Source organism: Staurois parvus, unplaced genomic scaffold (genome assembly GCF_062004578.1).
Source record: "Staurois parvus isolate SC_StPar_1 unplaced genomic scaffold, SC_StPar_1.0 ptg003243l, whole genome shotgun sequence".
Classification (NCBI taxonomy): Eukaryota; Metazoa; Chordata; class Amphibia; order Anura; family Ranidae; genus Staurois; species Staurois parvus.
Window position 1 is genome coordinate 218,578 of NW_028321039.1, and position 24,213 is coordinate 242,790.

At 46.1% G+C, this 24,213-nt stretch overlaps 1 protein-coding gene and 1 pseudogene across 2 annotated transcripts; one reads left to right on the top strand and one right to left on the bottom strand.

The window, feature by feature from the left end:
- The first annotated feature begins 574 nt into the window (after positions 1-574).
- On the top strand, positions 575-23,810 carry LOC149428443 (serine protease inhibitor A6-like). Of its 2 annotated transcripts, none has more exons than XM_089667399.1 (5): positions 575-618; positions 7,372-8,049; positions 13,615-13,879; positions 21,901-22,048; positions 23,538-23,810. In XM_089667399.1, exons 2-5 carry the CDS (start codon positions 7,398-7,400, stop codon positions 23,724-23,726), a joined length of 1,254 nt encoding a protein of 417 aa, XP_089523525.1. In that variant the 5' UTR covers positions 575-618; positions 7,372-7,397; the 3' UTR covers positions 23,727-23,810. The 2 variants fall into 2 exon arrangements, with proteins under 2 accessions (XP_089523525.1, XP_089523526.1); XM_089667400.1 differs by having other exon boundaries at positions 584-618; positions 7,375-8,049.
- LOC149428444 (U2 spliceosomal RNA) lies at positions 18,337-18,500 on the bottom strand (annotated as a pseudogene).
- Positions 23,811-24,213: the final 403 nt, after the last annotated feature.

Sequence of the window (24,213 nt, forward strand, 5' to 3'; positions counted from 1 at the left end):
CTCACATGATACCAGCCCCTTCTGCCCACCTCTTGTCCCAGCCCTGATGGAAAGGCAACAGTAACTCATGTCAATATGGACCAAAATCTGAGGAATGTTTCCAACACCTTGTTGAATCTATGCCACAAAGGCAATTCTGAAGGCAAAAAGGGGCCCAACCCGGTACAGGCAAGGTGGACCTCATAAAGTGGCCGGTGAGTGTATGTTCCTTGGCAAAGAACATTCAATTTTATCAAACTGTTATGGGCAAAGTCACGCTTTACTGCACGTGCATAACGCACCGCAACAAAACGCTTACTCGTTAATAGTCCTTCAGATACACGTTGAAGGTAACAAAAGTTGTTCGAATGCATTTGCAACTAATCCGTGAGTACAGAAATGATGAACTGTGAAGCCTGACCTTAAAGCTTCCCCCCGGCACCCACCCACCGGCACCTTGTGCAGATGGTATGTAATCATCCGGGAACAAAAAGTCTCTCATACAGCAAATCAATGGCGGGGTGTAATCTGAGACTCCAAGAAAACCTTCCAGTCTATATAAATAGGACTTTCCTCCGATGCTCACATTTGCAGACAGGAAGGCTCTATCTCTGGGGAAGGCTGGTCCGGTCGGCACTGGTAAGGGGTGGTGATGGTCTACTCCAAAGGGGGACATTTTAGCCACTTTTCTCCACCTCATTGACTGTATGGGTATTGTAAGGTAGGATGATAATCCGTGTATACAATGTGCAATGACTTCATGAAAGTTTAAATAAAGTTCTTTTCTTTTTAAATTTTGGATAGCATAAGGATGGGTGAAAATTTCTGTCTGGTTTTGTTTTTGGCTTTTTTGATCCCAAGGAGCTTAGATTTTTTATTGCTGCCAGCCAGTTCGGAGATTCTCATTCTCTCTCTCTTTTGTCCTGACAACTATGATCATTGGGGCGGTAAGTAGTGAGAAATCAAAATTTCTACCGAGGTCTCTAGAACAGAAGTAGAGAAATCTTCCAATGGGGACACCAGTTCCAGCGACATTTAAGAGGAAATTTCTACACGTTGTGATTTCCTCTCAATTCTGGCTTTGTCTCATGGAGGAGAAGTAGACAGAAATTTCAAATGGAAACAAATAAAAAAAAAAAATCTATTCTCTACTGTCTAAAACAAACACTTATTATTTATATTTATATATATACAGTGGGGATGGAAAGTTTGGGCACCCCAGCTAAAAATTTGTATTAATGTGCATAAAGAAGCCAAGGAAAGATGGAAAAATCTCCAAAAGGCATCAAATTACAGATTAGACATTCTTATAATATGTCAACAAAAGTTAGATTTTATTTCCATCATTTACACTTTCAAAATAACAGAAAACCAAAAAATGGCGTCTGCAAAAGTTTGGGCACCCTGCAGAGTTAATATCTTGTACTGCCCCCTTTGGCAAGTATTCACATATTTCACAGCTTGTAAACGCTTTTTGTAGCCAGCCAAGAGTCTTTCAATTCTTGTTTGAGGTATCTTTGCCCATTCTTCCTTACAAAAGTCTTCCAGTTCTTTGAGATTTCTGGGCTGTCTGTCACGCACGGCTCTTTTAAGGTCTATCCATAGATTTTCAATGATGTTGAGGTCAGGAGATTGTGAAGGCCATGGCAAAACCTTCAGTTTACGCCTCTTGATGTAATCCCCCGTGGATTTTTAGGTGTGTTTAGGATCATTATCCATTTGTAGAAGCCATCCTCTCTTTAACTTCAGCTTTTTCACAGATGGCATCAAGTTACCATCCAAAATGTGCTGAAATTTTATTGAATCCATTTTTCCTTCTACTCGTGAGATGTTCCCTGTGCCACTGGCTGCAACACAACCCCAAAGCATGATTAATCCAACCCCATGCTTAACAGTTGGGCAGAGGTTCTTTTCATTAAATTCTGTGCCCCTTCTTCTCCAAACGTACCTTTGCTCATTCTGGCCAAAAAGTTCCATTTTAACCTCATCGGTCCACAGAACTTGTTTCCAAAATGCATCAGGCTTGTCTATATGTTCATTTGCAAAGTTCAAACGATGATTTTTGTGGTGAGGACGTAGAAGAGGTTTTCTTCTGATGACTCTTCCATGAAGACCATATTTGTACAAGTATCTCTTAATAGTGGAATAGTGTACCACAACTCCAGTGTCTGCCAGATCTTTCTGGAGGGATCGTGCCGTCAAACGTGGGTTTTGAAATGTTTTTCTCACAATCCTGCGAGCTGTTCTGTCTGATATTTTTCTTGGTCTTCCAGATCTTGCTTTAACTTCCACTGTTCCTGATGACTGCCATTTCTTAATTACATTCCGAACAGAGGATATTGACATCTGAAAACGCTTTGCTATCTTCTTATAGCCTTCTCCAGCTTTGTGAGCGTCAACTATTTTCAGTTTCAGTTTTCTAGACAACTGCTTAGAAGAACCCATGGTGCTGATTGTTGGGGCAAGGTCAGATGAGTCGGGGCATTTAAAACCTTTGAGATTGACATCACCTGGTCTTCCCAGACGATGATTGAGAACAATCCATGACACTGGCAGGTCTCAGCTTGGCAAAGGGGGCAGTGCATGCTATAAACTCTGCAGGGTGCCCAAACGTTTGCAGACGCCATTATTTTGTTTTCTGTTATTTTGAAAGTGTAAATGATGGAAATAAAATCTAACTTTTGTTGACATATTATAAGAATGTCTAATCTGTAATTTGATGCCTTTTGGAAATTTTTCCATCTTTCCTTGGCTTCTTTATGCACATTAATACAAATTTTTAGCTGGGGTGCCCAAACTTTCCATCCCCACTGTATATATATATAATATTATAGATATATATTAGTATTAGTTGGCAGTGTGTTAATTTGTTTCTAACTAAGGTGTATCTAGACCAGGGGCGGACTGACCATTTGGAAACTCGGGCACTACTGCCCGGGGTCAGTAGGGGGCCCCATGAGATGCCCCTGGTGCCTTTTTAATAGGCTTTTTTGAGTTTGGGCAAGGACACAGTGGCCCCATGATCCCCTATTTCCCGGGGGGTCCCATGAGTTGTCAGTCCGCCCCTGATGCAGACCCCCCAAAAATGTCAATCCCAGTCCTTAGATGGGGCGGCTGCATTCATTTTATTTTTTAGGCTTTTTTTCTTTATTGCATTGCATGGTATTCATGCAAATATCATACTTCCTGTCCTAAGGGGACAACACTTTGCACTGCACCTATGGAGGCAGGGCCATGGATAAAGGGGTACCACCGGTCCTCCTGTATGGGGCCCAGGCCAGCAGGAGGGCCCAGGCAGCTGGGGAAATCGGATGTGTGCAGGGAGGGTGATCAGCATGGTGGGGAGTGTTTGGTTATCCTTTAAAAGAGGTGTCCAAATCTCTTTTGGTCATACTTCTCATGTGGGTCATTGGAGTGCTCTCCTGTGACCCAGAATCAACAGACAGCAGACTAAGGCCCACTGTCAGATGACATCACAGAGCCGCTCCACACCGTGGAGGGATCCTGACAAAAATGTTGGGATCCACGCAGATGCCTTACAGGCACACCAATGAGAGCCTGAGCCAACCACTCCAGCCTCTTCCTGAGCCCACCAATCCAGTGAGCTCGGAGTGGTGACTGACACAAAGCAGACCCAAGAACCAAGCAGTCATGTGATCAGAGTTCTCAGGCTTTGAGCCGGCAGGGGACAGTTTGCAGCATCGGGCTGATGCTGCAGCAGGTAGGTAAGTATTTATGTTTGTTGTTTTAAATTCCAGCACTTCTCCCTTAATGCCTCCGGGTTGCTCTACAAAAGTCTAGAGCAGCCTTTTCCAACCAGGGTGCCCTGGCACCCTGGAGTGCCTTGAGGTTTCCTCAGGGGTGCTTGAAAAATTGCCAAAAAATTATATACAAGCCACAGGTGGAGCAAGCCTATCATGTACCTGGTGTTAGAGGCCAAAGGAGAGAGGGCTTCCCTTGCAGCTAAGTTCCAGACTCCCCTGGATATGGGACAGAAGGAGTCAGGCCCAAAGTAGCACAGGTCGCCTGTAGGAGTGCTTGTCACAGGAGCACAGCTGATGCACTGGAATGGTGTCTGCAGACAGGTGACCCATGAGAGGTATGCAGGCCTTCAGAGTAGCAGAGGACCACAGAGTAGTCGGTTCAAGCCAAGGTCAGATGGTGCAGATTGGAGCAGACGTAGTCAATAGGATAGCCGGGGTCTTACTCAGGAGAGCAAGTGAGAATATCTATTAGCCAAGCTGGGGTCAGATCAAGAGAGCAGGTGAGAACATCCGTTACCCAAGCCGAGGTCAGATCAGGAGAGCAGGTGAGAATATCCGTTAGCCAAGCCAGGCTCAGATCAGGAGAGCAGGTGAGAATATCCGTTACCCAAGCTGAGGTCAGATCAGGAGAGCAGGTGAGAATATCCGTTACCCAAGCTGAGGTCAGATCAGGAGAGCAGATGAGAATATCCGTTACCCAAGCCGGGGTCAGATCAGGAGAGCAGGTGAGAATATCCGTTACCCAAGCCGGGGTCAGATCAGGAGAGCAGGTGAGAACATCCGTTACCCAAGCCGGGGTCAGATCAGGAGAGCAGGTGAGAATATCCGTTACCCAAGCCGGGGTCAGATCAGGAGAGCAGGTGAGAATATCCGTTAGCCAAGCCGGGGTCAGATCAGGAGAGCAGGTGAGAATATCCGTTAGCCAAGCCGGGGTCAGATCAGGAGAGCAGGTGAGAATATCCGGTAGACAATCTGATCAGGAGTCAGGCAGAGAAGACAGGTCCAGGAACAAGCCAAATCGGTAACAGCAGATCACAGTAGCAAGGGAACACGGACAAAGGTACTGGGGAACCAGAGATCAACCAGCAATTTGAGGGAGTGATGGTCTTCCTTATAAAGGCCGTCTGGCGTCAAACTGGGCTAATGCGTGCGTAACTATGCACCAGTGCGCATGCGAGTTCCAGCTCACGTCTGTACGTCAATGTGCACAGATTTTAGACAGCTTGCATTTCTGCGGCCATGCAAGGTACTGGCAGGAATGCCAGGTCTCCGAGTACATCTGCTGTAGACAGAGTCCTGACAAGCTTTGCCTTTTAGTTACACAAAGCCACAGGTTTTCATTGCGCACCATTACGACCTTCTAGCCGCCAGCATCCCAACAACCAATGGCGTCAACAGTTGATAAGGAGGATGTTTGTCGTTGGCACAGCATTTTTGTTTGACCCTCCCCTGCCCCTCTCCATCAACACTGGGGTCACATTAGCTGAGTGATGGAGAAGAGAAACACTGGAATACTAGTCAGTACCAGTGTACAAAAGTGTATTTGCGTTGGAAGAATAAAGTCATTCTACTGTTGGGAGTCCCACATGTGTGGATGTTGATGCATTAAGTGAAACTATTAGAATCATTTTTTAGATATTATAATGGGATGCCTCAAGGCTGCCCATCATTTTAACCACCTCCCGTCCGGCCATTGTATATAAACGGCCTCCCCCCCCCCTGCTTGTGCACGCTCTCTGGGAGCGCACAGCACCGCAATACAGTACCCGCTGTGTCCTCCGGACACAGTGCAACACCGATCGTTGCACGGGACCTCTGTACGAGGTCCCGATCATGTGATCACTGATTGGCTAATCAGTGATCACATGAAGAGTAGTAAGGAGGATTTGACTTCTGACATCATTGCTTACTATGTGTAAAATCTGTGAATGATCACAGAGGTCACATGGTACAGGGCCATTCACAACAGCCTTGTACCATGTGACAAGCTGTGACCAATCACAGCTCACACAGTATTTCTCAACGGCTGCAGGAATGCAGCCAGAGAGAAGGAGAAATGATTGCTTTTACAGCCTTTATGGGTGTAAAAGCAATCAGTGTAAAAAAAAACAAAAAAAATCTTCATCACCCCCCACAAGCAATACAGTGTCATCATGGTGACCCTGTACTGATAGGGTGACAGTATGTAAAAAACAAACAAAATAATAATATAAAAAAATAAAATAAAAATGTAAAAAAAATGTTTAAAAATGATAATTTTTGGTTATAAAATAATTTGGGTTATTTTTTTTTTACTAAAAAGAACTTAATAAATTTTGGCTAAGATTTATGATGAAATATTATTTATTTGCAAAATTTTATAAGAAAAACATTTTTTTCAAATTTTTGGACTTATTCATTTACATAGCAAAAAAAATAAAAATCCCAGCGGTGAATAAATACCACCAAAATAAAGTTTTATCTGTCTCAAAAAATTGCAAAAAAAATTCATATGGGTGCAGTGTTGCATGACCGCGCAATTGTCATTCAAAGTGTGATAGCGCTGAAAGCTGAAAATTGGCCTGGACAGGAAGGGGGTGAAAGTGTCCGGACTGGAAGGGGGTGAAAGTGTCCGGACTGGAAGGGGGTAGAAGTGTCCGGACTGGAAGGGGGTGAAAGTGTCCGGACTGGAAGGGGGTGAAAGTGTCCGGACTGGAAGGGGGTGAAAGTGTCCGGACTGGAAGGAGCTGAAAGTGTCCGGATTGGAAGGGGGTGGAAGTGTCCGGACTGGAAGGGGGGGAAAGTGTCTGGACTGGAAGGGGGTGAAAGTGTCCGGACTGGAAGGGAGTGAAAGTGTCCGGACTGGAAGGGAGTGAAAGTGTCCGGACTGGAAGGGGGTGAAAGTGTCCGGACTGGAAGGGGGTGAAAGTGTCCGGACTGGAAGGGGGTGAAAGTGTCCGGACTGGAAGGGGGTAGAAGTGTCCGGACTGGAAGGGGGTGAAAGTGTCCGGACTGGAAGGGGGTGAAAGTGTCCGGACTGGAAGGGGGTGAAAGTGTCCGGACTGGAAGGGGCTGAAAGTGTCCTGATTGGAAGGGGGTGGAAGTGTCCGGACTGGAAGGGGGGGAAAGTGTCTGGACTGGAAGGGGGTGAAAGTGTCCGGACTGGAAGGGAGTGAAAGTGTCCGGACTGGAAGGGAGTGAAAGTGTCCGGACTGGAAGGGGGTGAAAGTCTCCGGACTGGAAGGGGGTGAAAGTGTCCGGACTGGAAGGGGCTTAAAGTGTGCGGACTGGAAGGGGGTGGAAGTGTCCGGACTGGAAGGGGGGGAAAGTGTCCGGACTGGAAAGGGGGGGAAAGTGTCCGGACTGTAAGGGGGGAAAGTGTCCGGACTGGAAGGGGGTAGAAGTGTCCGGACTGGATGGGGGGGGGGAAGTGTCTGGACTGGAAGGGGGGGGAAGTGTCCGGACTGGAAGGGGGGGGAAGTGTCCGGACTGGAAGTGGTTAAAGGTTGCCTCAAGGCTCTCCATCATTTTAAAGGGTGCCTTGACTGAAAGAAGGTTGAGAAACACGGGTCTAGAGAACATGCTACACGTTTTAGAGGAGTATCGGGTGCCGAAAACAAAGACTTAACTAAAGTATTATCTCTATCAGTAGGTGAGCGTCTCTACTGAGAAGACATGAAGTTCCTCCTAATTTTGCTTTTGCTCATTCCGGTCATAACTACTTTAGATAAATACAAATCTGAAAAGTCCTATGAAGAAGCGAAGGGTGAACTAGAGCTGAAGAAAGCCCAAGCTCTAAAGGATTTAGTAAAAGGAAATACTGAATTTGCCATCAATTTCTTCAAGCATCTGACCTCCAGGTCATCTCAAGGCAAGAACCCCTCACCCAAAAATGTAGTTTTTTCGCCTTTCAGCATTTCTACTGCTTTTTCCATGTTGTTGTTGGGGGCCCGGACAAAGACCAACAAGGAAATCTGGAAAGGTTTGAGCCTGAACAACACAAATTGCAAGGAAAAGGAGGTCCACCAGGCTTTCTCCAATCTTCTGCAGATCTTAAATGAGCCCAAAAGCAGCCTTCAGGTCAACGTCGGCAATGCTATCTTTTTTTCAAACAAATTGTCTTTACTCAAGAGCTTTAGAAACAACACACAGCATTACTACCAAGCCGAAATTATGGAAGAAGATTTTTGTTCCGAAAAAGAAGTTGAGAACAAAGAAAAAATAAATGGATATGTTAAAAAAAGAACCGAGGGCAAAATTGAGGAACTTATCCAAGAAATTCCTGCAGACACTAAGATGATCCTGATCAACTATGTTCTGTTTAAAGGTAAGGGGACATCTTCTGTTGCAGTTCACAAAGTGTACTTGATTGATTGTACTTGTAAAATGTAGGCAGCACAGTGGCTAAATGGTTAGCACTTCCACCTGGCAGTATTAGGGTCGTTGGTTCAAATCCCAACCACAGCACCACCTGCCTGAAGTTTGTATGTTCTCCCTGTGCTTGCATGGGTTTCCTCCGGGTACTCCGATTTCCTCCCACACTCCAAAGACATGTTGGGAGGTTAATTGGATCCTGTCTAAATTGGCCCTAGTATGTGTTTGTATGAATGTGAGTTAGGGACTTTAGATTTAACACCCCTTGAGGGTTAGGGACTGATATGAATATACAATATATATGTAAAGCGCTGCGTAAATGGTTGGTGCTACATAAGTACCTGTAACAATAATAATTCATTTTAGAAAAAAAGACCCCAAAGCTTTAGTGTCACTTTAAGGTCAGTGTTGGCTGAATTGTGGTGGGGCCCTTCTGTCAGTGGAATCCCTTTAAGAGTAAGTGATGTAAAGCTGCAAGGCTACTCTGTAAGGAGCAGTCTATGTGAAACTGGGTGTAGCAAAGGGTCAAAGCTGTGTCTCCCCTCACCACTACTGGAAGGTGACAGTAAATTGACGGCGCTAAATAAGCACCTGTAAGAAATAAATAGCTGTTAGATATGTTAAAAAAAGAAATTTAGGGCATTGTTAATGAATTCTTCAATCCTTAATTTTTATTTGCTGTTGCACAGACACATTATTTCATGTCTTTGTGTCAGATTGTCCACCAAACCGCACTCAAAGTTGCACTAAAAGTCGCTGATCACCATCATTCCAATATACATACCATAGTTTGTAGACACTATAACCTTCACACAAACAAGTCAATCTACACTTTTTTTCTTCTTTTCTTTTTCCAAAGACAGGTAGTAAAATACATTTTGGCCCAATATGAAGAAATTTTGATTTAAAAAAAAAAAATGTTTTTATTGGAAATGTTTTATAGCAGAAAGTAAAAAATACTGTTTATTTTTCTCAAACATTTCGGGCTTTTTTCGTTTATAGTGCAAACATATAAAAAAACCACTAAAAGAAAGAGTGAAAAAAATTATATAAATTTTGTTTGGGTGCGGTGCTGCATGACCGTGCAATTACCAGTTAACCATTTCAATACCGGGCAATTTTACACCTTCCTGCCCAGGCCATTTTTTCAGGTTTCAGCCCTCTCACACTTTGAATGACAATTGCGCGGTCATACAACATTGTACCCAAACTAAAATTTTATTATTTTCTTCGCACAACTAGAGCTTTCTTTTGGTGGTATTTAATCACCGCCGGGGTTTTTATTTTTTGCTAAATTAACAAAAAAAGACCGAAAATTTTGAAAAAAAACACGTTTTTCTTTGTGTTATAAAAGTTTGTAAATAAATAATTGTTCTTCATAAATTTAGGCCGAGATGTATTCTGCTACATGTCTTTGGTGAAAATAGCCCAAATTAGGATGTATTATTTAGTTTGTAGGGAAGTTATAGAGTTCACAAACTATGGTATAGATCTGAATATTGATCAATCCTGAAGTACTGACAGCCAATCTAATTTCTAGAGGTCCAAGAATGTCAGAATAGTACAGATATCCCCCAAATGTCAGGACAGTACAGATATCCCCCAAATGTCAGGACAGGACAGATATCCCCCAAATGTCAGAACAGTACAGATATCCCCCAAATGTCAGGACGGTACAGATACCCCCCAAATGTCAGGACGGTACAGATATCCCTCAAATGTCAGGACGGTACAGATATCCCCCAAATGTCAGGACAGTACAGATATCCCCCAAATGTCAGGACAGTACAGATATCCCCCAAATGTCAGGACAGTACAGATATCCCCCAAATGTCAGCACAGTACAGATATCCCCCAAATTACCACTTTTTGCAGAGTAGACAGTCCGACGTATTTCATAAGAGTCATGGCGAGTTTTTTGAAGTTGTATTTTTTTTGGTCATAATTTTTTGGAAAATGAAAAAATTAAAAAAATTATTTTCACTATTTTTTTTTCTACATACTGTCACCAGTGCAGTACAGCGTCATCATATAACTGGCATGGCGGTGAACAGGGACACTGACTGGTGACAGTATGAAAAAAAAAAAATATATATATATATATATATTTTTTTTTTTTTATTATTATTTTTAATTTTTTATTACATTTTTTTTATATTTTTTAAAGATTTTTTTTCATATTTTACTATGACCAAAGTAGTACAATGTTACCATAGTAACATTGTACTACTTTGGTTATAACAAATGTATAGATGAATATCTGGTTAATGCCAGAGACCATTTTTAGCAAATCAAGAAGAAAAAAAACGACCCGCACCAAACACTTAAAAAACATTTTTCTTTTTCCATATTTTCCCCTCCCCCCTTTTATTTTCCATAATTATACCTTTTCTCCCATCCCCCGTGTGTCTGTTTCTGCGTTCCCTATAGGAATTGCAATATTCATCTGCCATTCTAACTTTCCTACTGTCCTTCTCCTCACTTTCTTTCCTTTTCAATTTGGAATAATGTATCCAAAAAAGTAACAGGAATTGATCTGTATTTCAATGATTAGTATTTTTTGAGATTTTTTATATTCCTGCCATTATTATTTATGTCTGTGTTTATACTTGTTATATAAATGCTTCTGTTACATTTATTCATTCAATGATGGATGGGATCTGCGGATTAGGGAGCATAATGCATCGAACTCCGATCCATTATGGTCAATCCGCAGATCCCATCCATCCTGCGGGGATCGTCGGCTTGCTTTAAAACTTACCTTATCGTGGAGCGGGTCTGGTGTCACCCCACGTGATAGGTGTCACCCGGAGTGGCGCACACCCCCCCCCCCCGCACCTGCCTAGGGATGCCCCTGGCTGGAGGATCTATTTTTGCTGGGGGGATCTATTGTTTCCAGGGGTCTATTGTTTCCAGGGGTCTATTGTTGCTGGGGGATCTATTGTTGTCAGGGGGTCTATTGTTACTGGGGGATTATTGTTGCAGGAGGGGGGTTACAGTGTTGCTGGGGGATCTATTTTTGTTGGGGGAATCTATGGTTTCTAGGGGGTCTATTGCTGCTGGCTGCAGAGGATCTATGTCACTGCTTTCCTTGTTATCATTAACAAAATCCCAATGACTTGGAACAACAATATAATACTTGGTTCTGTATTCTCTAAAAGGGGCGGTACTGGAAGGTGGGTAGGAGGTGGAACCAAGGGGCGTGCTCGGAGGTGGGTAGGAGGTGGAACCAAGGGGCGTGCTCGGAGGTGTGTAGGAGGTGGAACCAAGGGGCGTGCTCGGAGGTGGGTAGGAGGTGGAACCAAGGGGCGTGCTCGGAGGTGGGTAGGAGGTGGAACCAAGGGGCGTGCTCGGAGGTGTGTAGGAGGTGAAACCAAGGGGACATGCTTGGAGGTGGGTAGGAGGTGGAACCAAGGGGGCATGCTAGGAGGTGGGTAGGAGGTGGAACCATGGGGCGTGCTCGGAGGTGGGTAGGAGGTGAAACCAAGGGGTATGCTCGGAGGTGGGTAGGAGGTGGTACCAGGGGGCGTGCTCGGAGGTGGGTAGGAGGTGGAACCAAGAGGCGTGCTCGGAGGCGTGTAGGAGGTGGAACCAAGGGGACATGCTTGGAGGTGGGTAGGAGGTGGAACCAAGGGGGCATGCTAGGAGGTGGGTAGGAGGTGGAACCAAGGGGCATGCTTGGAGGTGGGTAGGAGGTGAAACCAAGGGGTATGCTCGGAGGTGGGTAGGAGGTGATACCAGGGGGCGTGCTCGGAGGTGGGTAGGAGGTGGAACCAAGAGGCGTGCTCGGAAGGTGGGTAGGAGGTGGAACCAAGGGGCGTGCTTGGAGGTGGGTAGGGGGCGGAGACAGGGATTACTCAGAAGGGGGGGTCCTACACCTATTTGAGGAAAAAAAGCTCTGAATACATATAATGTCATAATTTCAACATATTATAAAATATGACTTGGTAACTACCAACTGGACTGCAATCTAAAATAATTGCTGATAATTTTCCCTTTTCTGTATTTATTAAAATATATAAAGAATGTATATAAAATGTACTAAAAATAGGAATTTTTATTTATCCATTTTCTTAAAACTTGCAAAAAAAAGGCAATTGAAAAAAAAACCTGAATCATGTCATACTTACCTGCGCTGTAATGGCTATGCACAGAGCAGCCCCAATCCTCCCCTCGGGTCCCCCGCCGACACTTCAGGCTCCTCCCTCCTGCCAAATGCCCCCCCAGAGCAAGAAGGTTGTTATGGGGTATCCAAGCAGGCTCGCCCCGGAGCAGCTACTCTGTGTGTCCATTCAAGCACAAAGTTGAGGCTCAGCTCCAACCCCTCTGTCTCCTCATTGGCTCAGTGGCTGTGATTGACAGCAGCAGGAGCTAATGTTTCAGCCAATGAGGAGAGAGAGTCCCCTGAGAGCCCCCGTGGACATCGCTGGATCACGACGGGGCTCAAGTAAGTATTAGGTGGGGCTGGAGGGGAGAGCTGCACCCAGACGGTGAAGATAAAAAAAAACCTTGAGCCTTTCCGATCTCTGCAATCCAATGGGGTTGATTTACTAAAACTGGAGAGTGCAAAATCTGGTGCAGCTGCGCATGGCGGCCAATCAGCTTGGAACTTCAGCTGGTTCCATTAAGCTTTGATGGAAAAACCTGGAAGCTGATTGGTTTCTATGCAGAACTGCACCAGATTTTGCACTCTCCAATTTTAGTAAGTCAACCCCAACCCCAAGAGAGTCATCGGCTCTTTCTGAGGCATAGAGTTTGGGAAAAAAGAGCTGTTTGAAGATCGAACTCTTGCTCCTACACATCGAATATTGGAGCCTTTTCAGCTGTCACTCGATATTTTTGTAGTAATTGCTTCAGATGAATCTTATTCTTGGGATTCGGACTTGAGTCCATTGGAGGCCAAAGGGCAGGTGACCTCCACTAAGGGCTGCTGTTAGAAACCACGAGGCCCCTTACAGTCAACCTGACTGGACCCCCCCCCCCCCAACCACAGGGCCCCCCATCCCCACAAAAAACACAGAGTTTACTAGGCTTCAGTTATGAATGAACACAGTGAGCGATGGCTGCCGATCACTCATTGTGCTCATTCAGGAAAGGAAGGGGCTGGTAAATTACTGGAGCTGATCCCCTGTATGCCTCTCTCTGCAGCAGCTGAAAGCCAGCGGGAGGGAGAGGAGAAGAAGCCGGCTTTCAGCTGCTGCAGAGAGAGGCAAACAGGGGATCGGTTCCAGTAATTGCCCCCCACAGTGCTACTCACAATCCCTGCCCATGTCTGATTCACCCATCTGCCTGGGCCCCCCCTGCTGGCCTGGGCCCCATACAGAAGGACTGGTGGTACCCCCTTACCCCTGCCACCGCTCAAGGCATTTTTGGTCTCTTTTGGTGTGCGCTTCACATCTCAGTTACCTTCATTATATGTAGCTTCGTATCTTATCAGTTTTAGAGTTTACTTACTTATTTTTTTAGAGATTTCGTTTTTTGGGGGTTTTTTAAATGTATTTTTATATGTTATTTTTAGGAGAATGGCAGAATAAGTTTCTTCCAGCTAGAGCTGCATTGTTCTACCTTGATAAAAACACAGAGGTGCATGTCCCGATGATGCATCGCACGGGTCCCTACAACACTTTCCAGGACACAGATCTTCCTTGCACCGTGGTGGAGCTTCCATACAAAGATAATGCATCCATGATTATCGCCATGGCCGAGCTGGGCAAGATCCGCGAGGTAGAGCAAGGGTTGTCCGCTGAGACCATACAGAGATGGAGGACATCGTTCAATAAAATGTAAGAGATGAAAACTGCTGACAAATGTATAGAAACACCCTTTAGTTCACCGATTTATTCAAACATAAAATCATAATTACACTCACCGGTCAGATTATTAGGTCCACCTTGCTAGCGCCAAGAAAATCTCCCCCCACACACCATGACACCACCACCACCAGCCTGAACTGTTGATACAAGGTAGGACTGATCCACCACACCATGACACCACCACCAGCCTGAACTGTTGATACAAGGCAGGATGGATCCACCACACCATGACACCACCACCAGCCTGAACCATTGATACAAGGCAGGATGGATCCCCCACACCATGACACCATCACCAGCCTGAACCGTTCATACAAGGCAGGATGGATCCACCACACCATGACACTACCACCACCACCACCAGCCTGAACCGTTCATACAAGGCAGGATGGATCCCCCACACCATGACATCACTACCACCAGCCTGAACCATTGATACAAGGCAGGATGGATCCACCTCACAATGACACCACCACCATCAGCCTGAACCATTAATACAAGGCAGGATGGATCCACCTCACAATTACACCACCACCACCAGCCTGAACCGTTCATACAAGGCAGGATGGATCCACCACACCATGACACCACTACCACCAGCCTGAACCGTTGATACAAGGCAGGATGGATCCACCTCACAATGACACCACCAGCCTGAACCGTTGATACAAGGCAGGATGGATCCACCGCACCATGACACCACCACCACCAGTCTGAACCATTGATACAAGGCAGGATGGATCCATGCTTGCATGTTGTTTATGCCAAATTCTGATCCTACCATCTGAATGTCGTAGCTGAAATCCAGACTCATCAGACCAGTCAATGTTCTTCCAATCTTTGGTTGACCAATTTTGGTGAGCCTGTGCGAGTTGTAGCCTTCGTTTCCTGTTCTTAGCTGACAGGAGTGGCACCCGGTGTGGTCTTCTCCTGCTGTAGCCCATTGGCTTCAAGGTTCGACATATTGTGGATTCAGAGATGGTGTTTGCAACGAGTGGTTATTTGAGTTGTCTTTCCATCATCTGGAACCAGTCTGCCCATTCTCCTCTGACCTCTGACATCAACAAGGCATTTTCCTCCACACAACTGCCGCTCGCTGGATATTTTATCTTTTTTTGGACCATTCTCTGTAAACCCCTAGAGATGGTTATGTGGGAAAATCTCAGTAGATCAGCAGTTTATGAAATACTCAGACCGACCCATCTGGTACCAACAACCATGCCACGTTCAAAGTCACTGACATCCCCTTTCTTCCCCATTCTGATGCTCAGTTTGAACTTCAGCCGTCTTCACCACGTCTAGAGGCCTAAGTTCCGGCCATGTGATCGGCTGATTAGCAATTTGTGTTACCAAGCAATTGAACAGGTGGACCTCATAAAGGGGTCGGTGAGGGTATATCAAACATAACTTTATCCTGACTTGCCATATCTCAGCTGGAAATTGAGATAAGACTTGCAATGGGAGTGTCTTCTCTGTTAGTGATGGAAACTGGTCAATACTTATTTTAGCTTTAGTGAGGAAGAAAGCTCAAAACCAACTCTAGAAACGTTGTGATATTGACTAGTAACCCAAGGAGCAGGCAAGGAGCAGGAAATAGGCAAGCAGGAGGTGGGGCAAGGGCACAAGCTGCGAGTTTGAAATATTGTCCTATGCAGGGCTTTTTTTCTCAGAATAGGTGCAGGAACTCCCCTCTACTGAGCCCCCCCCCCACCCACCTCTGAGCATCGTCCCTTGGTTCCACCCCCTAACAGTACTGCCCCTTTATGAGAATTGAGAACCAAGAATCATTTTGTGGTGCTAAGTATGTTAAGGATAACAAGAAAATAAGTAAGATAAATCCCCTGCAGCCAGCAACAACAGACCTCCCAACAATAGACCCTGTCACAACAACAGCAATCCCCCACAACAAAATACAAACCCAACAACAATAGATCCACCCCAACTACAATAGATTTCCCAGCAGCCAACATCAATAGACCTCTCCCTCAACAGTAGATCCAGCAAAAATTGACCCCCCCAGCAACATAAGACCCCTCTACCCTAGGAACAATAGTTTTCCCACCAGCAAAAATAGACCTCCAGCAACAATAGATCCTCCCAGGAACAATAGACTCCTCCAGCAACAATGGACCCTCCTCAACAAAATACCACCCCAGCAACAACAGATCTCCCAGCAGCCAGCATCAATGGAAGTCTCCTTCATCAGTAGATCCAGCAACAATTCACCCCCTCCCAGCAACATAAGACCCCTCTACCCTAGGAACAATAGATTTCCCACCAGCAAAAATAGACCTCCAGCAACAATAGATTCCCCCAGGAACAATAGACTCCACCAGCAACAGTGGACCCTCCTCAACAAAATGCCACCCCAGCAACAACAGATCTCCCAGCAGCCATCATCAATAGAACTGTCCCTCAACAGTAGATTCCTCCCAGCAACAACTGACCCCCGGCAAAATAAGATCCCTCCACCACAGCAACTATAGATTCTCCACCAGCAACAATAGACCTCCCCAGCAACAATAGACTCCCACGCCAAAATAGATACCCTCCAACAACAATAGAATCCTCCTGCAGCCAGCATCATTAGACCCTCCAGCACACCTCAGCACCCATTGCCATTATGTACTGCTACATAGTGCTGAAGGTGCCGGAACTGCGTTCCCCCCCCCACGTTCCTGCTGAAGAAAAGCCCTGATCCTATGCAGTCCATAGGTAGGTGGAGCACAAGATTTGGTGGGGAAAATGGTGAAGTAAATACAGTGGTCATTACCTGCGCAGGTGTTCCCAGTTAGTGATTAGCTGTATGGATGACAGAGAAGAAGCCTGATAGTCCGACATCTGACATGCTAAGTAAAGATGGAAAAGGAAGGCGCCTCGCAGTGTAGACTGCCAATCATTTTCTTAAAAACAAAATTGTATCGCACTCACATGACTAAGGTAAGAGACAGGCAAATCTATAAGTCCATGGATCGGTGAGGTGTTCTCTACCACTGCTATTGTAAAGCTGTCGCCCTCTCGGCCCCTGGATGACTAGATGGTGATGGAGAAGGGGACCCAAAACGATGGCTTGGACACAGTTGGAGCACAAACGATGGCAGCTCTCAGCGACGCGTTCGGAGCACGCGCACATCGAATGGCTTCGGACATGCTCCTTTCTCAAGCTAGTCAGATTGAAGGACACCTCATTGATCCATGGACTTATAGATGTGCCTGTCTATAGATGAGCCTGTCTTTTACCATAGTCTAGTGCAGTGTTTCTCAACCTTTTTTCAGTCAAGGCACCCTTTAAAATCATGGACAGTCTTGAGGCACCCCATTCTAAAATGTGAGAAACAATTCTAATAGTTTTATATAACGCAGCAACATCCACACATGTAGGACACCCAACATTAGAGGTGATTTATTCTTCCAAAGCAAATACACTTTTGTACCCTGGTACTGACTAGTATTCCATGGTTTCTCTTCCCCCTCAGTTTTTAGCCATCACTGAATTAATATATGACCCCAGCATTGATGGAGAGGGGCGGGGGAGGGTCAAACTAGGATGCTGTGCAAGCAACCAACCTCCTCCTTATCCACTGATGTCGTTGGTTGCCAAGATGCCGGCGGCTAGAAGGTGGTAATGGTGCACAATTGTCCGCAAACGTGCAACTATAACGTAAAAACCCGTAAGTGTTCACAAAAAATGTGCAAGTGCAAAACACCACACGAAAAAGTGCACTTAGGGGTGTGCTCTGTCCTACCCCTAAAGGGGCTTGGACCACTTACCCTGATCCCCCGGGGCACGAAGCTCCTGACGGGGACAAGGTTCCCAATTGGTCCTCCTGGCCAAAAGGCCTGGTGGACCACCGTTCCTTGTGTCCAGCTGGAGCCAGACACACAGAACTTGGTCAGGGGGCTCTCCCGAAGAAGGGCCCCCTAGGGATCAGGGGAGGAAGGAACCAAAAGGCCACACATCCTCCCCCTAGACTTCAGGGTAGGCCCGAGGACCCACACCCTCCATCCGTGAAAACACACGCATAAGTAACAGAAAAAGTGACAAACGTGGGAGGTGAAATAAATTAAATAAATAAATAGAAAATTTAAAAAATGGTACCGTGCCAAATTGTGCACAGACCAGGCCCTGAGGCCCGTAGCAAAAATTGCCCTGGTCCTAGCCAAAAGGCCTGGTCCTTAGGGCGCTGTGCAAAAAGAATGTAAAAACAGTGACCATGTGCCATGTTCACACAGTGGGGTCCCACACCCAGGTGTTACTAGTGGCACCCCTGAGAGCGTCTACTCAGGGGGCACCGAGTTTGCGGACTTTCTGCCTCCTCAGCCCCTGGCCAGACCAAGGTAGATCCGTCCAAATCAGGAGGTACTGGGTCTTTCCAGCTTTCCCAGAGGAATTACTCCCAAGGCCCCAGAACGAATCATGGCGCTCCTTGGTTTTTGTCCCTCCGGTACTAGCCTTCCGGACCCCCATCATACCAGTGAGGGTACTATACAACAGCCATCCCCGCAAAGCTAGAATGGCCGGGAGCACCCCCACTGGACACTGATAAGAACAGATACTACACTTGATCTTAGCCAAAAGGCGAGAAGCTTGTTCCACCCATATACAAGTGTTGGGCAATTTTTAGACATTTTACCAAGGCACCCCTGAAGAGACCTCAAGGCACCCTGGTTGAGAAAGGCTGGTCTAGTGAGTGAGAACAACTTTGTTTTTAAGAACATTATGGACAGTCTAGTCCGGTGACTGGCGGGATATCAAAGACTGGCACATCGGGCTGGGCACCGGACGGAGGCACTTCGGGCTGGATACCGGACGGAGGCACGTCGGGCACCGGGTCACCAGGCGGAGCGGCAGGCACCGGGCAACCAGGCAGGGCGGCAGGCACCGGGCCCCCAGGCGGAGAGGCGGGTACCGGGCCCCCAGGCGGAGAGGCGGGCACCGGGCCCCCAGGCAGAGCGGCAGGCACCGAGCCCCCAGGCGGAGCGGTGGGCACCGGGCCATCTGGCTCAACAGCGGGCATCGGGTCACCAGGTACAACAGAGGGCTCTGAGTCAACTGGCGGAACAGCGGGCACCGAATCGTCTGGCAAGACTGCGGGCACCGAGTCGTCTGGCAAGACTGCGGGCACCAAGTCGTCTGGCAAGACAGCGGGCTCTGAGTCAACTGGCGGAACAGCGGGCATCGAGTCGTCTGGCGGAACAGCGGGTATCGAGTCGCCTGGCAAGACTGCGGGCACCGAGTTGTCTGGCAAGACTGCGCGCTCCGAGTCATCTGGCATAATAGGATCATCAGGCTGGATCAGTTCATCAGGCTGGGTAGAGACATCATGCTGGGTAAGGACATCATGCTGGGTAGAGACATCAGGCTGGGTAGAGACATCAGGCTGGGTAGAGACATCAGGCTGGGTAGAGACATCAGGCTGACATCAGGCTGGGTAGAGACATCATGCTAGGTAGAGACATCATGCTAGGTAGAGACATCATGCTGGGTAAAGACATAAGGCTGAATTTTCGGCGCCGAGGCATCAGGCTGCACCACGGAAGGTGGGTTCTCAGACGGCAGGCTGACCTTGGATACTGGCAGGATGGTATTGGCTGGAAATAATTTTCGCCTTTTCCTGGTTTTGGTTACCGGAGCACTGTAAGTAAGCGCAGGTTTGTAAACGGATGGAGCAGCTGAAGACAGAGAAGAGCTGGAGGATGGAACAGAGGAGGGAGCAGTTGCTACAGAGGACTTCTTTACAGGGTTAAAGAAAGGATAGGTGCAGTGAGTGGGAGCAGAGGACTGATATGTGGTAGTTAGCAGAGTATACTGGGCCGTCACTGGGGGTGCTGTCGGGGATGCAGGAAGAGTGCCTTGAGCGGAGGAATGACGTTGTAAGCTGACTGAGGCTGGGTGCAACAAGTCTGATCATGTCTGCAGTATGGGTTGAACAAAGCTGAGCTTACACAAAGCCTGTCTGACCAAAGACTGCACTGCGTTTATACAATCACTTAATACCTGTGGTGAACATGCAGCATAACGCTCCAAGAAGCAATTCACATCATCCTCTAATAACCACACCAGGGACTCTACCTGGTCGGCACTAAATGGTGGCAAAAAGTCATTCCTGCTTTCAGGGGTACCAGATGAAGCCAACTCTGCACAAACCTGAATGAAAGGTTGCACCTCAGAGAACTCTGTGCCCTGATCTACTAGGCAATGAGCGAGCCGTATACATTCTAGCAGTTGATCCCGGGGATACTCCTTCAGAGCCTGATAAGCATACTCCCTGTCATCAAAAACCAGCAGCGACAAATACACAACCTCATCAAGATCCATCCTTCCCAGCAACAAGCCAAGATGGCTTCCCTGTGCAGCCACTTCTGGTCAGGATGGCCTTGGTGTAATGTCAGGGATGCGGGTATGACCAGAGGTATGTGACTGACGCAGGGAAACGCAGACTTCAGATATGTTATAAACAATATAATTTATTAAGACTAACAATACAAACATAAACACAGTGCACCAAACCCCAAGATAACACAAATACATACAACAAGGTGAAACAAACCCAAACCTAAACTGATAAAGATACACAGGTACATACACATATAGAGCACAACGTAGTCAGGCAGGTCGATAACTATCGGGCAGGTAGGTACAGGAGGAGCAGGCGGAGAGAATGGTCAGGGTCACAAGCCAGGGATCAAACAGGAGAAGTCAGCAGAGGTCAGGATCAGGCAGGGTCGGCAACAAGTCAGGTAGAAACAGGAACGCAGGTTACAAGGTACAGGGGCCCATGGAAAACCACACACCAAGGCACAGACTGCAGGTCTGGCCATCCCTTAAATACACCACCTGCAATCAGCCCCAGGTGATGGCTAATTGCCGAAGTGAACCTCTGGTTGTTGAAAGCACCCGCTGGCCAGCCCTGGTACTGCAGCCCACAAGGCAGGTGAGTCCCACCACTATTGGCAAGTCCATTCCTGACAGTCTACACTCAGAGGCGCCTTCCTTTTCCTGCTTTGCATGTACCTGGAGATCGCTTCCTCTCTCTACAAGAAGGCTTGCCATGAAGTAGATGTTTGCTTGTCATAGTGACACCACTCTTGGATGCATTTGATCAACCATCACTCTTTACAGGGATCTATCAGACTGCGCCAGGACCTCACACCTTTATGTAAGGAAGGATGAAGATGAGGTGCTGGATATGGATCCCTGATAAACTATATTGAGAGAAATCTTCATAAAGCCAGATGGACTGTGTTTGGGAGCTTTCCAGAAAATAAGGGTCCCTTCCAAGAGACAGAGGTCACCCGATTTGGGAAGTCCACTTGCATTTTAACCAAGGAGGGTCCCAAACAGAAGTTTCTAGAATTCAAAGGATTTTTTTTGTTGATTCCACAAATTACAAGAGGAAAAAAAACTAGAAGCCAACGCATTTTACAGAAAGCTATCTGATCATAAAAGCTCCAACATAACTCAAAAGGTTAAATGAAAAAAAACTTACGCCAAAGAAATAAACAATAAATCAAAATAAATGCTGCTGAGGAAGAGGTACAACCTCGAAACGCGTCAGTCACCAGCTATCTAGAGGTCTACAGTCCCCCACCAGACCACCTTCAGGGGTTTTGAACCACATGGCATCCCTTGTGACATGCTTTCCATTTGATTTTACTATTGATCAATAAATCTCATTTTTAAAGGTAATGCACTAGGCCCGTGCGCCCTCTTTTTGTTTCCCATATACACTTGTGACTAGCTTTAGACGAAGGAGCATTACACTTGAGGTTGCCAATTTCTTCAGGTCTCCATCTAAGGTCGGGTACCTTCCATACACAGCTTCACAAATCTTTTGCCAGGTTCAGTAGTATATATACTGTACTGTGTAGGTGCCTCATTCGTATACTTCGTTTTGTGGTTGGAGATGCCCCTCTTTATCACGTTGGCTGATGTCTCCATCAGTATTGGACCATAGAGGCTTCAAGATGACTATTTCTTTCCTTTGTAGGATCATCGAAGTCTCTTTGCCTAAATTTTCTATCAGTTCAACTTTAGACCTGAGGGAGGATTTGTTTGCACTTGGCCTCAGAACTGCCTTCACCAAAGATGCTGACTTCCATGGAATCACTCAAGATGGTGACCTAAACGTTGGAAAGGTAAAAGTCCATTCTTTTCCTTCTTGTTTTGTTCATATATGGCCCCTGTACATGGTTTCAACCCTGACTTTCCATCCTCTGAGCTGGTAATTCTGCCCTGAGAGACCACTGAAGAAATATCACATCAAAAAATCTGGATAAGTCCAAGAATTTGAGAATTTGGAGTATAAGGCCCCATGTACACTGTGCCTGATAAACTCACGTTTAGGAGCTGCTCAGCATTTTTTCAGCAGCCCATGAATTCACCCTAATGTTTTCCTATGTGTCCATGTACACATCTTCATTTACAGTCCTTTACAGGCATTTGAGTTTACAGATGTTTTTTTAACTTGAGTTTAGCAGTCGATTTTATCAGCGTTTCAAATGCAAAACGCTTGTAAATGCGGCAAATCGCGTTTAAATTTTTTTTAACTCTTCCAGTTCCCGATGCTGTCCAGAGCCTTTTTCATCATAAAAAATACATGCAAATCGTATTCAAGGTACTTAGATGGACAAAACACTGAACACAGGATGTTCCTACCAAGCTTGTCACACATTGTAATGACCAATTCACACATCAGACCTCTCCCACCCTGGGAAACAAAAGATATGTTAAGGACCATTCATACCTAAGACCTCTCCCACCCTGGGAAACAAAAGATATGTTAATGACCATTCATACCTAAGACCTCTCCCACCCTTGGAAACAAAAGATACATTAATGACCATTCACACCCACCCTGGGAAACAAAAGATACGTTAATGACCATTCACACCTCAGACCTCTCCCACCCTCGGAAACAAAAGATACGTTAATGACCATTCACACCTCAGACCTCTCCCACCCTTGGAAACAAAAGATACCTTAATGACCATTCACACCTCAGACCTCTCCCACCCCTGGAAACAAAAGATACGTTAATGACCATTCACACCTCAGACCTCTCCCACCCTTGGAAACAAAAGATATTTTAATGACCATTCGCACCTCAGACCTCTCCCACCCTTGGAAACAAAAGATACGTTAATGACCATTCACACCTCAGACCTCTCCCACCCTTGGAAACAAAAGATACGTTAATGACCATTCCCACCTCAGACCTCTCCCACCCTTGGAAACAAAAGATACGTTAATGACCATTCACACCTCAGACCTCTCCCACCCTCAGAAACAAAAGATATGTTAATGACCATTCGCACCTCAGACCTCTCTCACCCTGGGAAACAAAATATTTGTTAATGACCGTTCACACCTCAGACCTCTCCCACCCTCGGAAACAAAAGATATGTTAATGACCGTTCACACCTCAGACCTCTCCCACCCTTGGAAACAAAATATATGTTAATTACCATTCACACCTGAGACCTCTCCTACCCTTAGAAACAAAAGATATGTTAATGACCATTCACACCTCAGACCTCTCCCACCCTTGGAAACAAAAGATATGTTAATGACCATACTACAGCTGGGTTGTATTTTCTGGCTTTTATGTATATTATTATATTTCAGGCCGTGCACCAGGCTGTCCTAGATGTGGATGAACAAGGGACAGTGGCTGCCGCCTCCACCGCCGTTGTGATGGTTCGAAAGATGTCCGTAGACCTAAAAATTAACCGTCCGTTCATTTGCATCGTCTGCGAACACAACACCAACAGCATTCTTTTCATGGCGACCGTCATGAATCCCACGAAGAATTAAACCGGGAATACCGCGCCGTACACCGATGGAATGTTCCTGTGGACTGAATAAAACTCCTTGAATAAAAGCTGTATATTCTCCGGAGGGTTTGTCCTATAATCACATCTTTCAGATATAGTTCTCAAAATTATAACACAACACTCATGAAATTAAGAAAGGTAACAAAATATTTTCTGGAAAATATTTTAGAACATCAAAAAATTGCTGCTGCTGAAAATAAACTCTACTTCCCTTTAAGGTCACTAAACCCCCAACAGTACAATCATTCTGTAGGTGCAGAGAAGCATGCTTGTTATACCCGCTGTGGGACCTAAGGGGTTAATCCTCCACATTGTGTAAAAAGACTGTTTGATCCTGTCTTCTCTGATCCTCCCCTTCTTCTACAGTCCCCAATCCATCTACTGATAGAACAGAGCCTTGAGGGCAAGCTGTACATGCCCAGTTTTGTGTGTATTGCTAGATCGTATTTTTTTTTTCTTTGGAGGGT

Coding starts and splice junctions, on each gene's coding strand:
- LOC149428443 (XM_089667399.1), top strand. CDS start 7,398: ATGAAGTTCCTCCTAATTTTGCTTTTGCTCATTCCGGTCATAACTACT. Junction 8,050..13,614: donor CAACTATGTTCTGTTTAAAG/GTAAGGGGACAT, acceptor TGTTATTTTTAG/GAGAATGGCAGAATAAGTTT. Junction 13,880..21,900: donor AGGACATCGTTCAATAAAAT/GTAAGAGATGAA, acceptor TTTCCTTTGTAG/GATCATCGAAGTCTCTTTGC.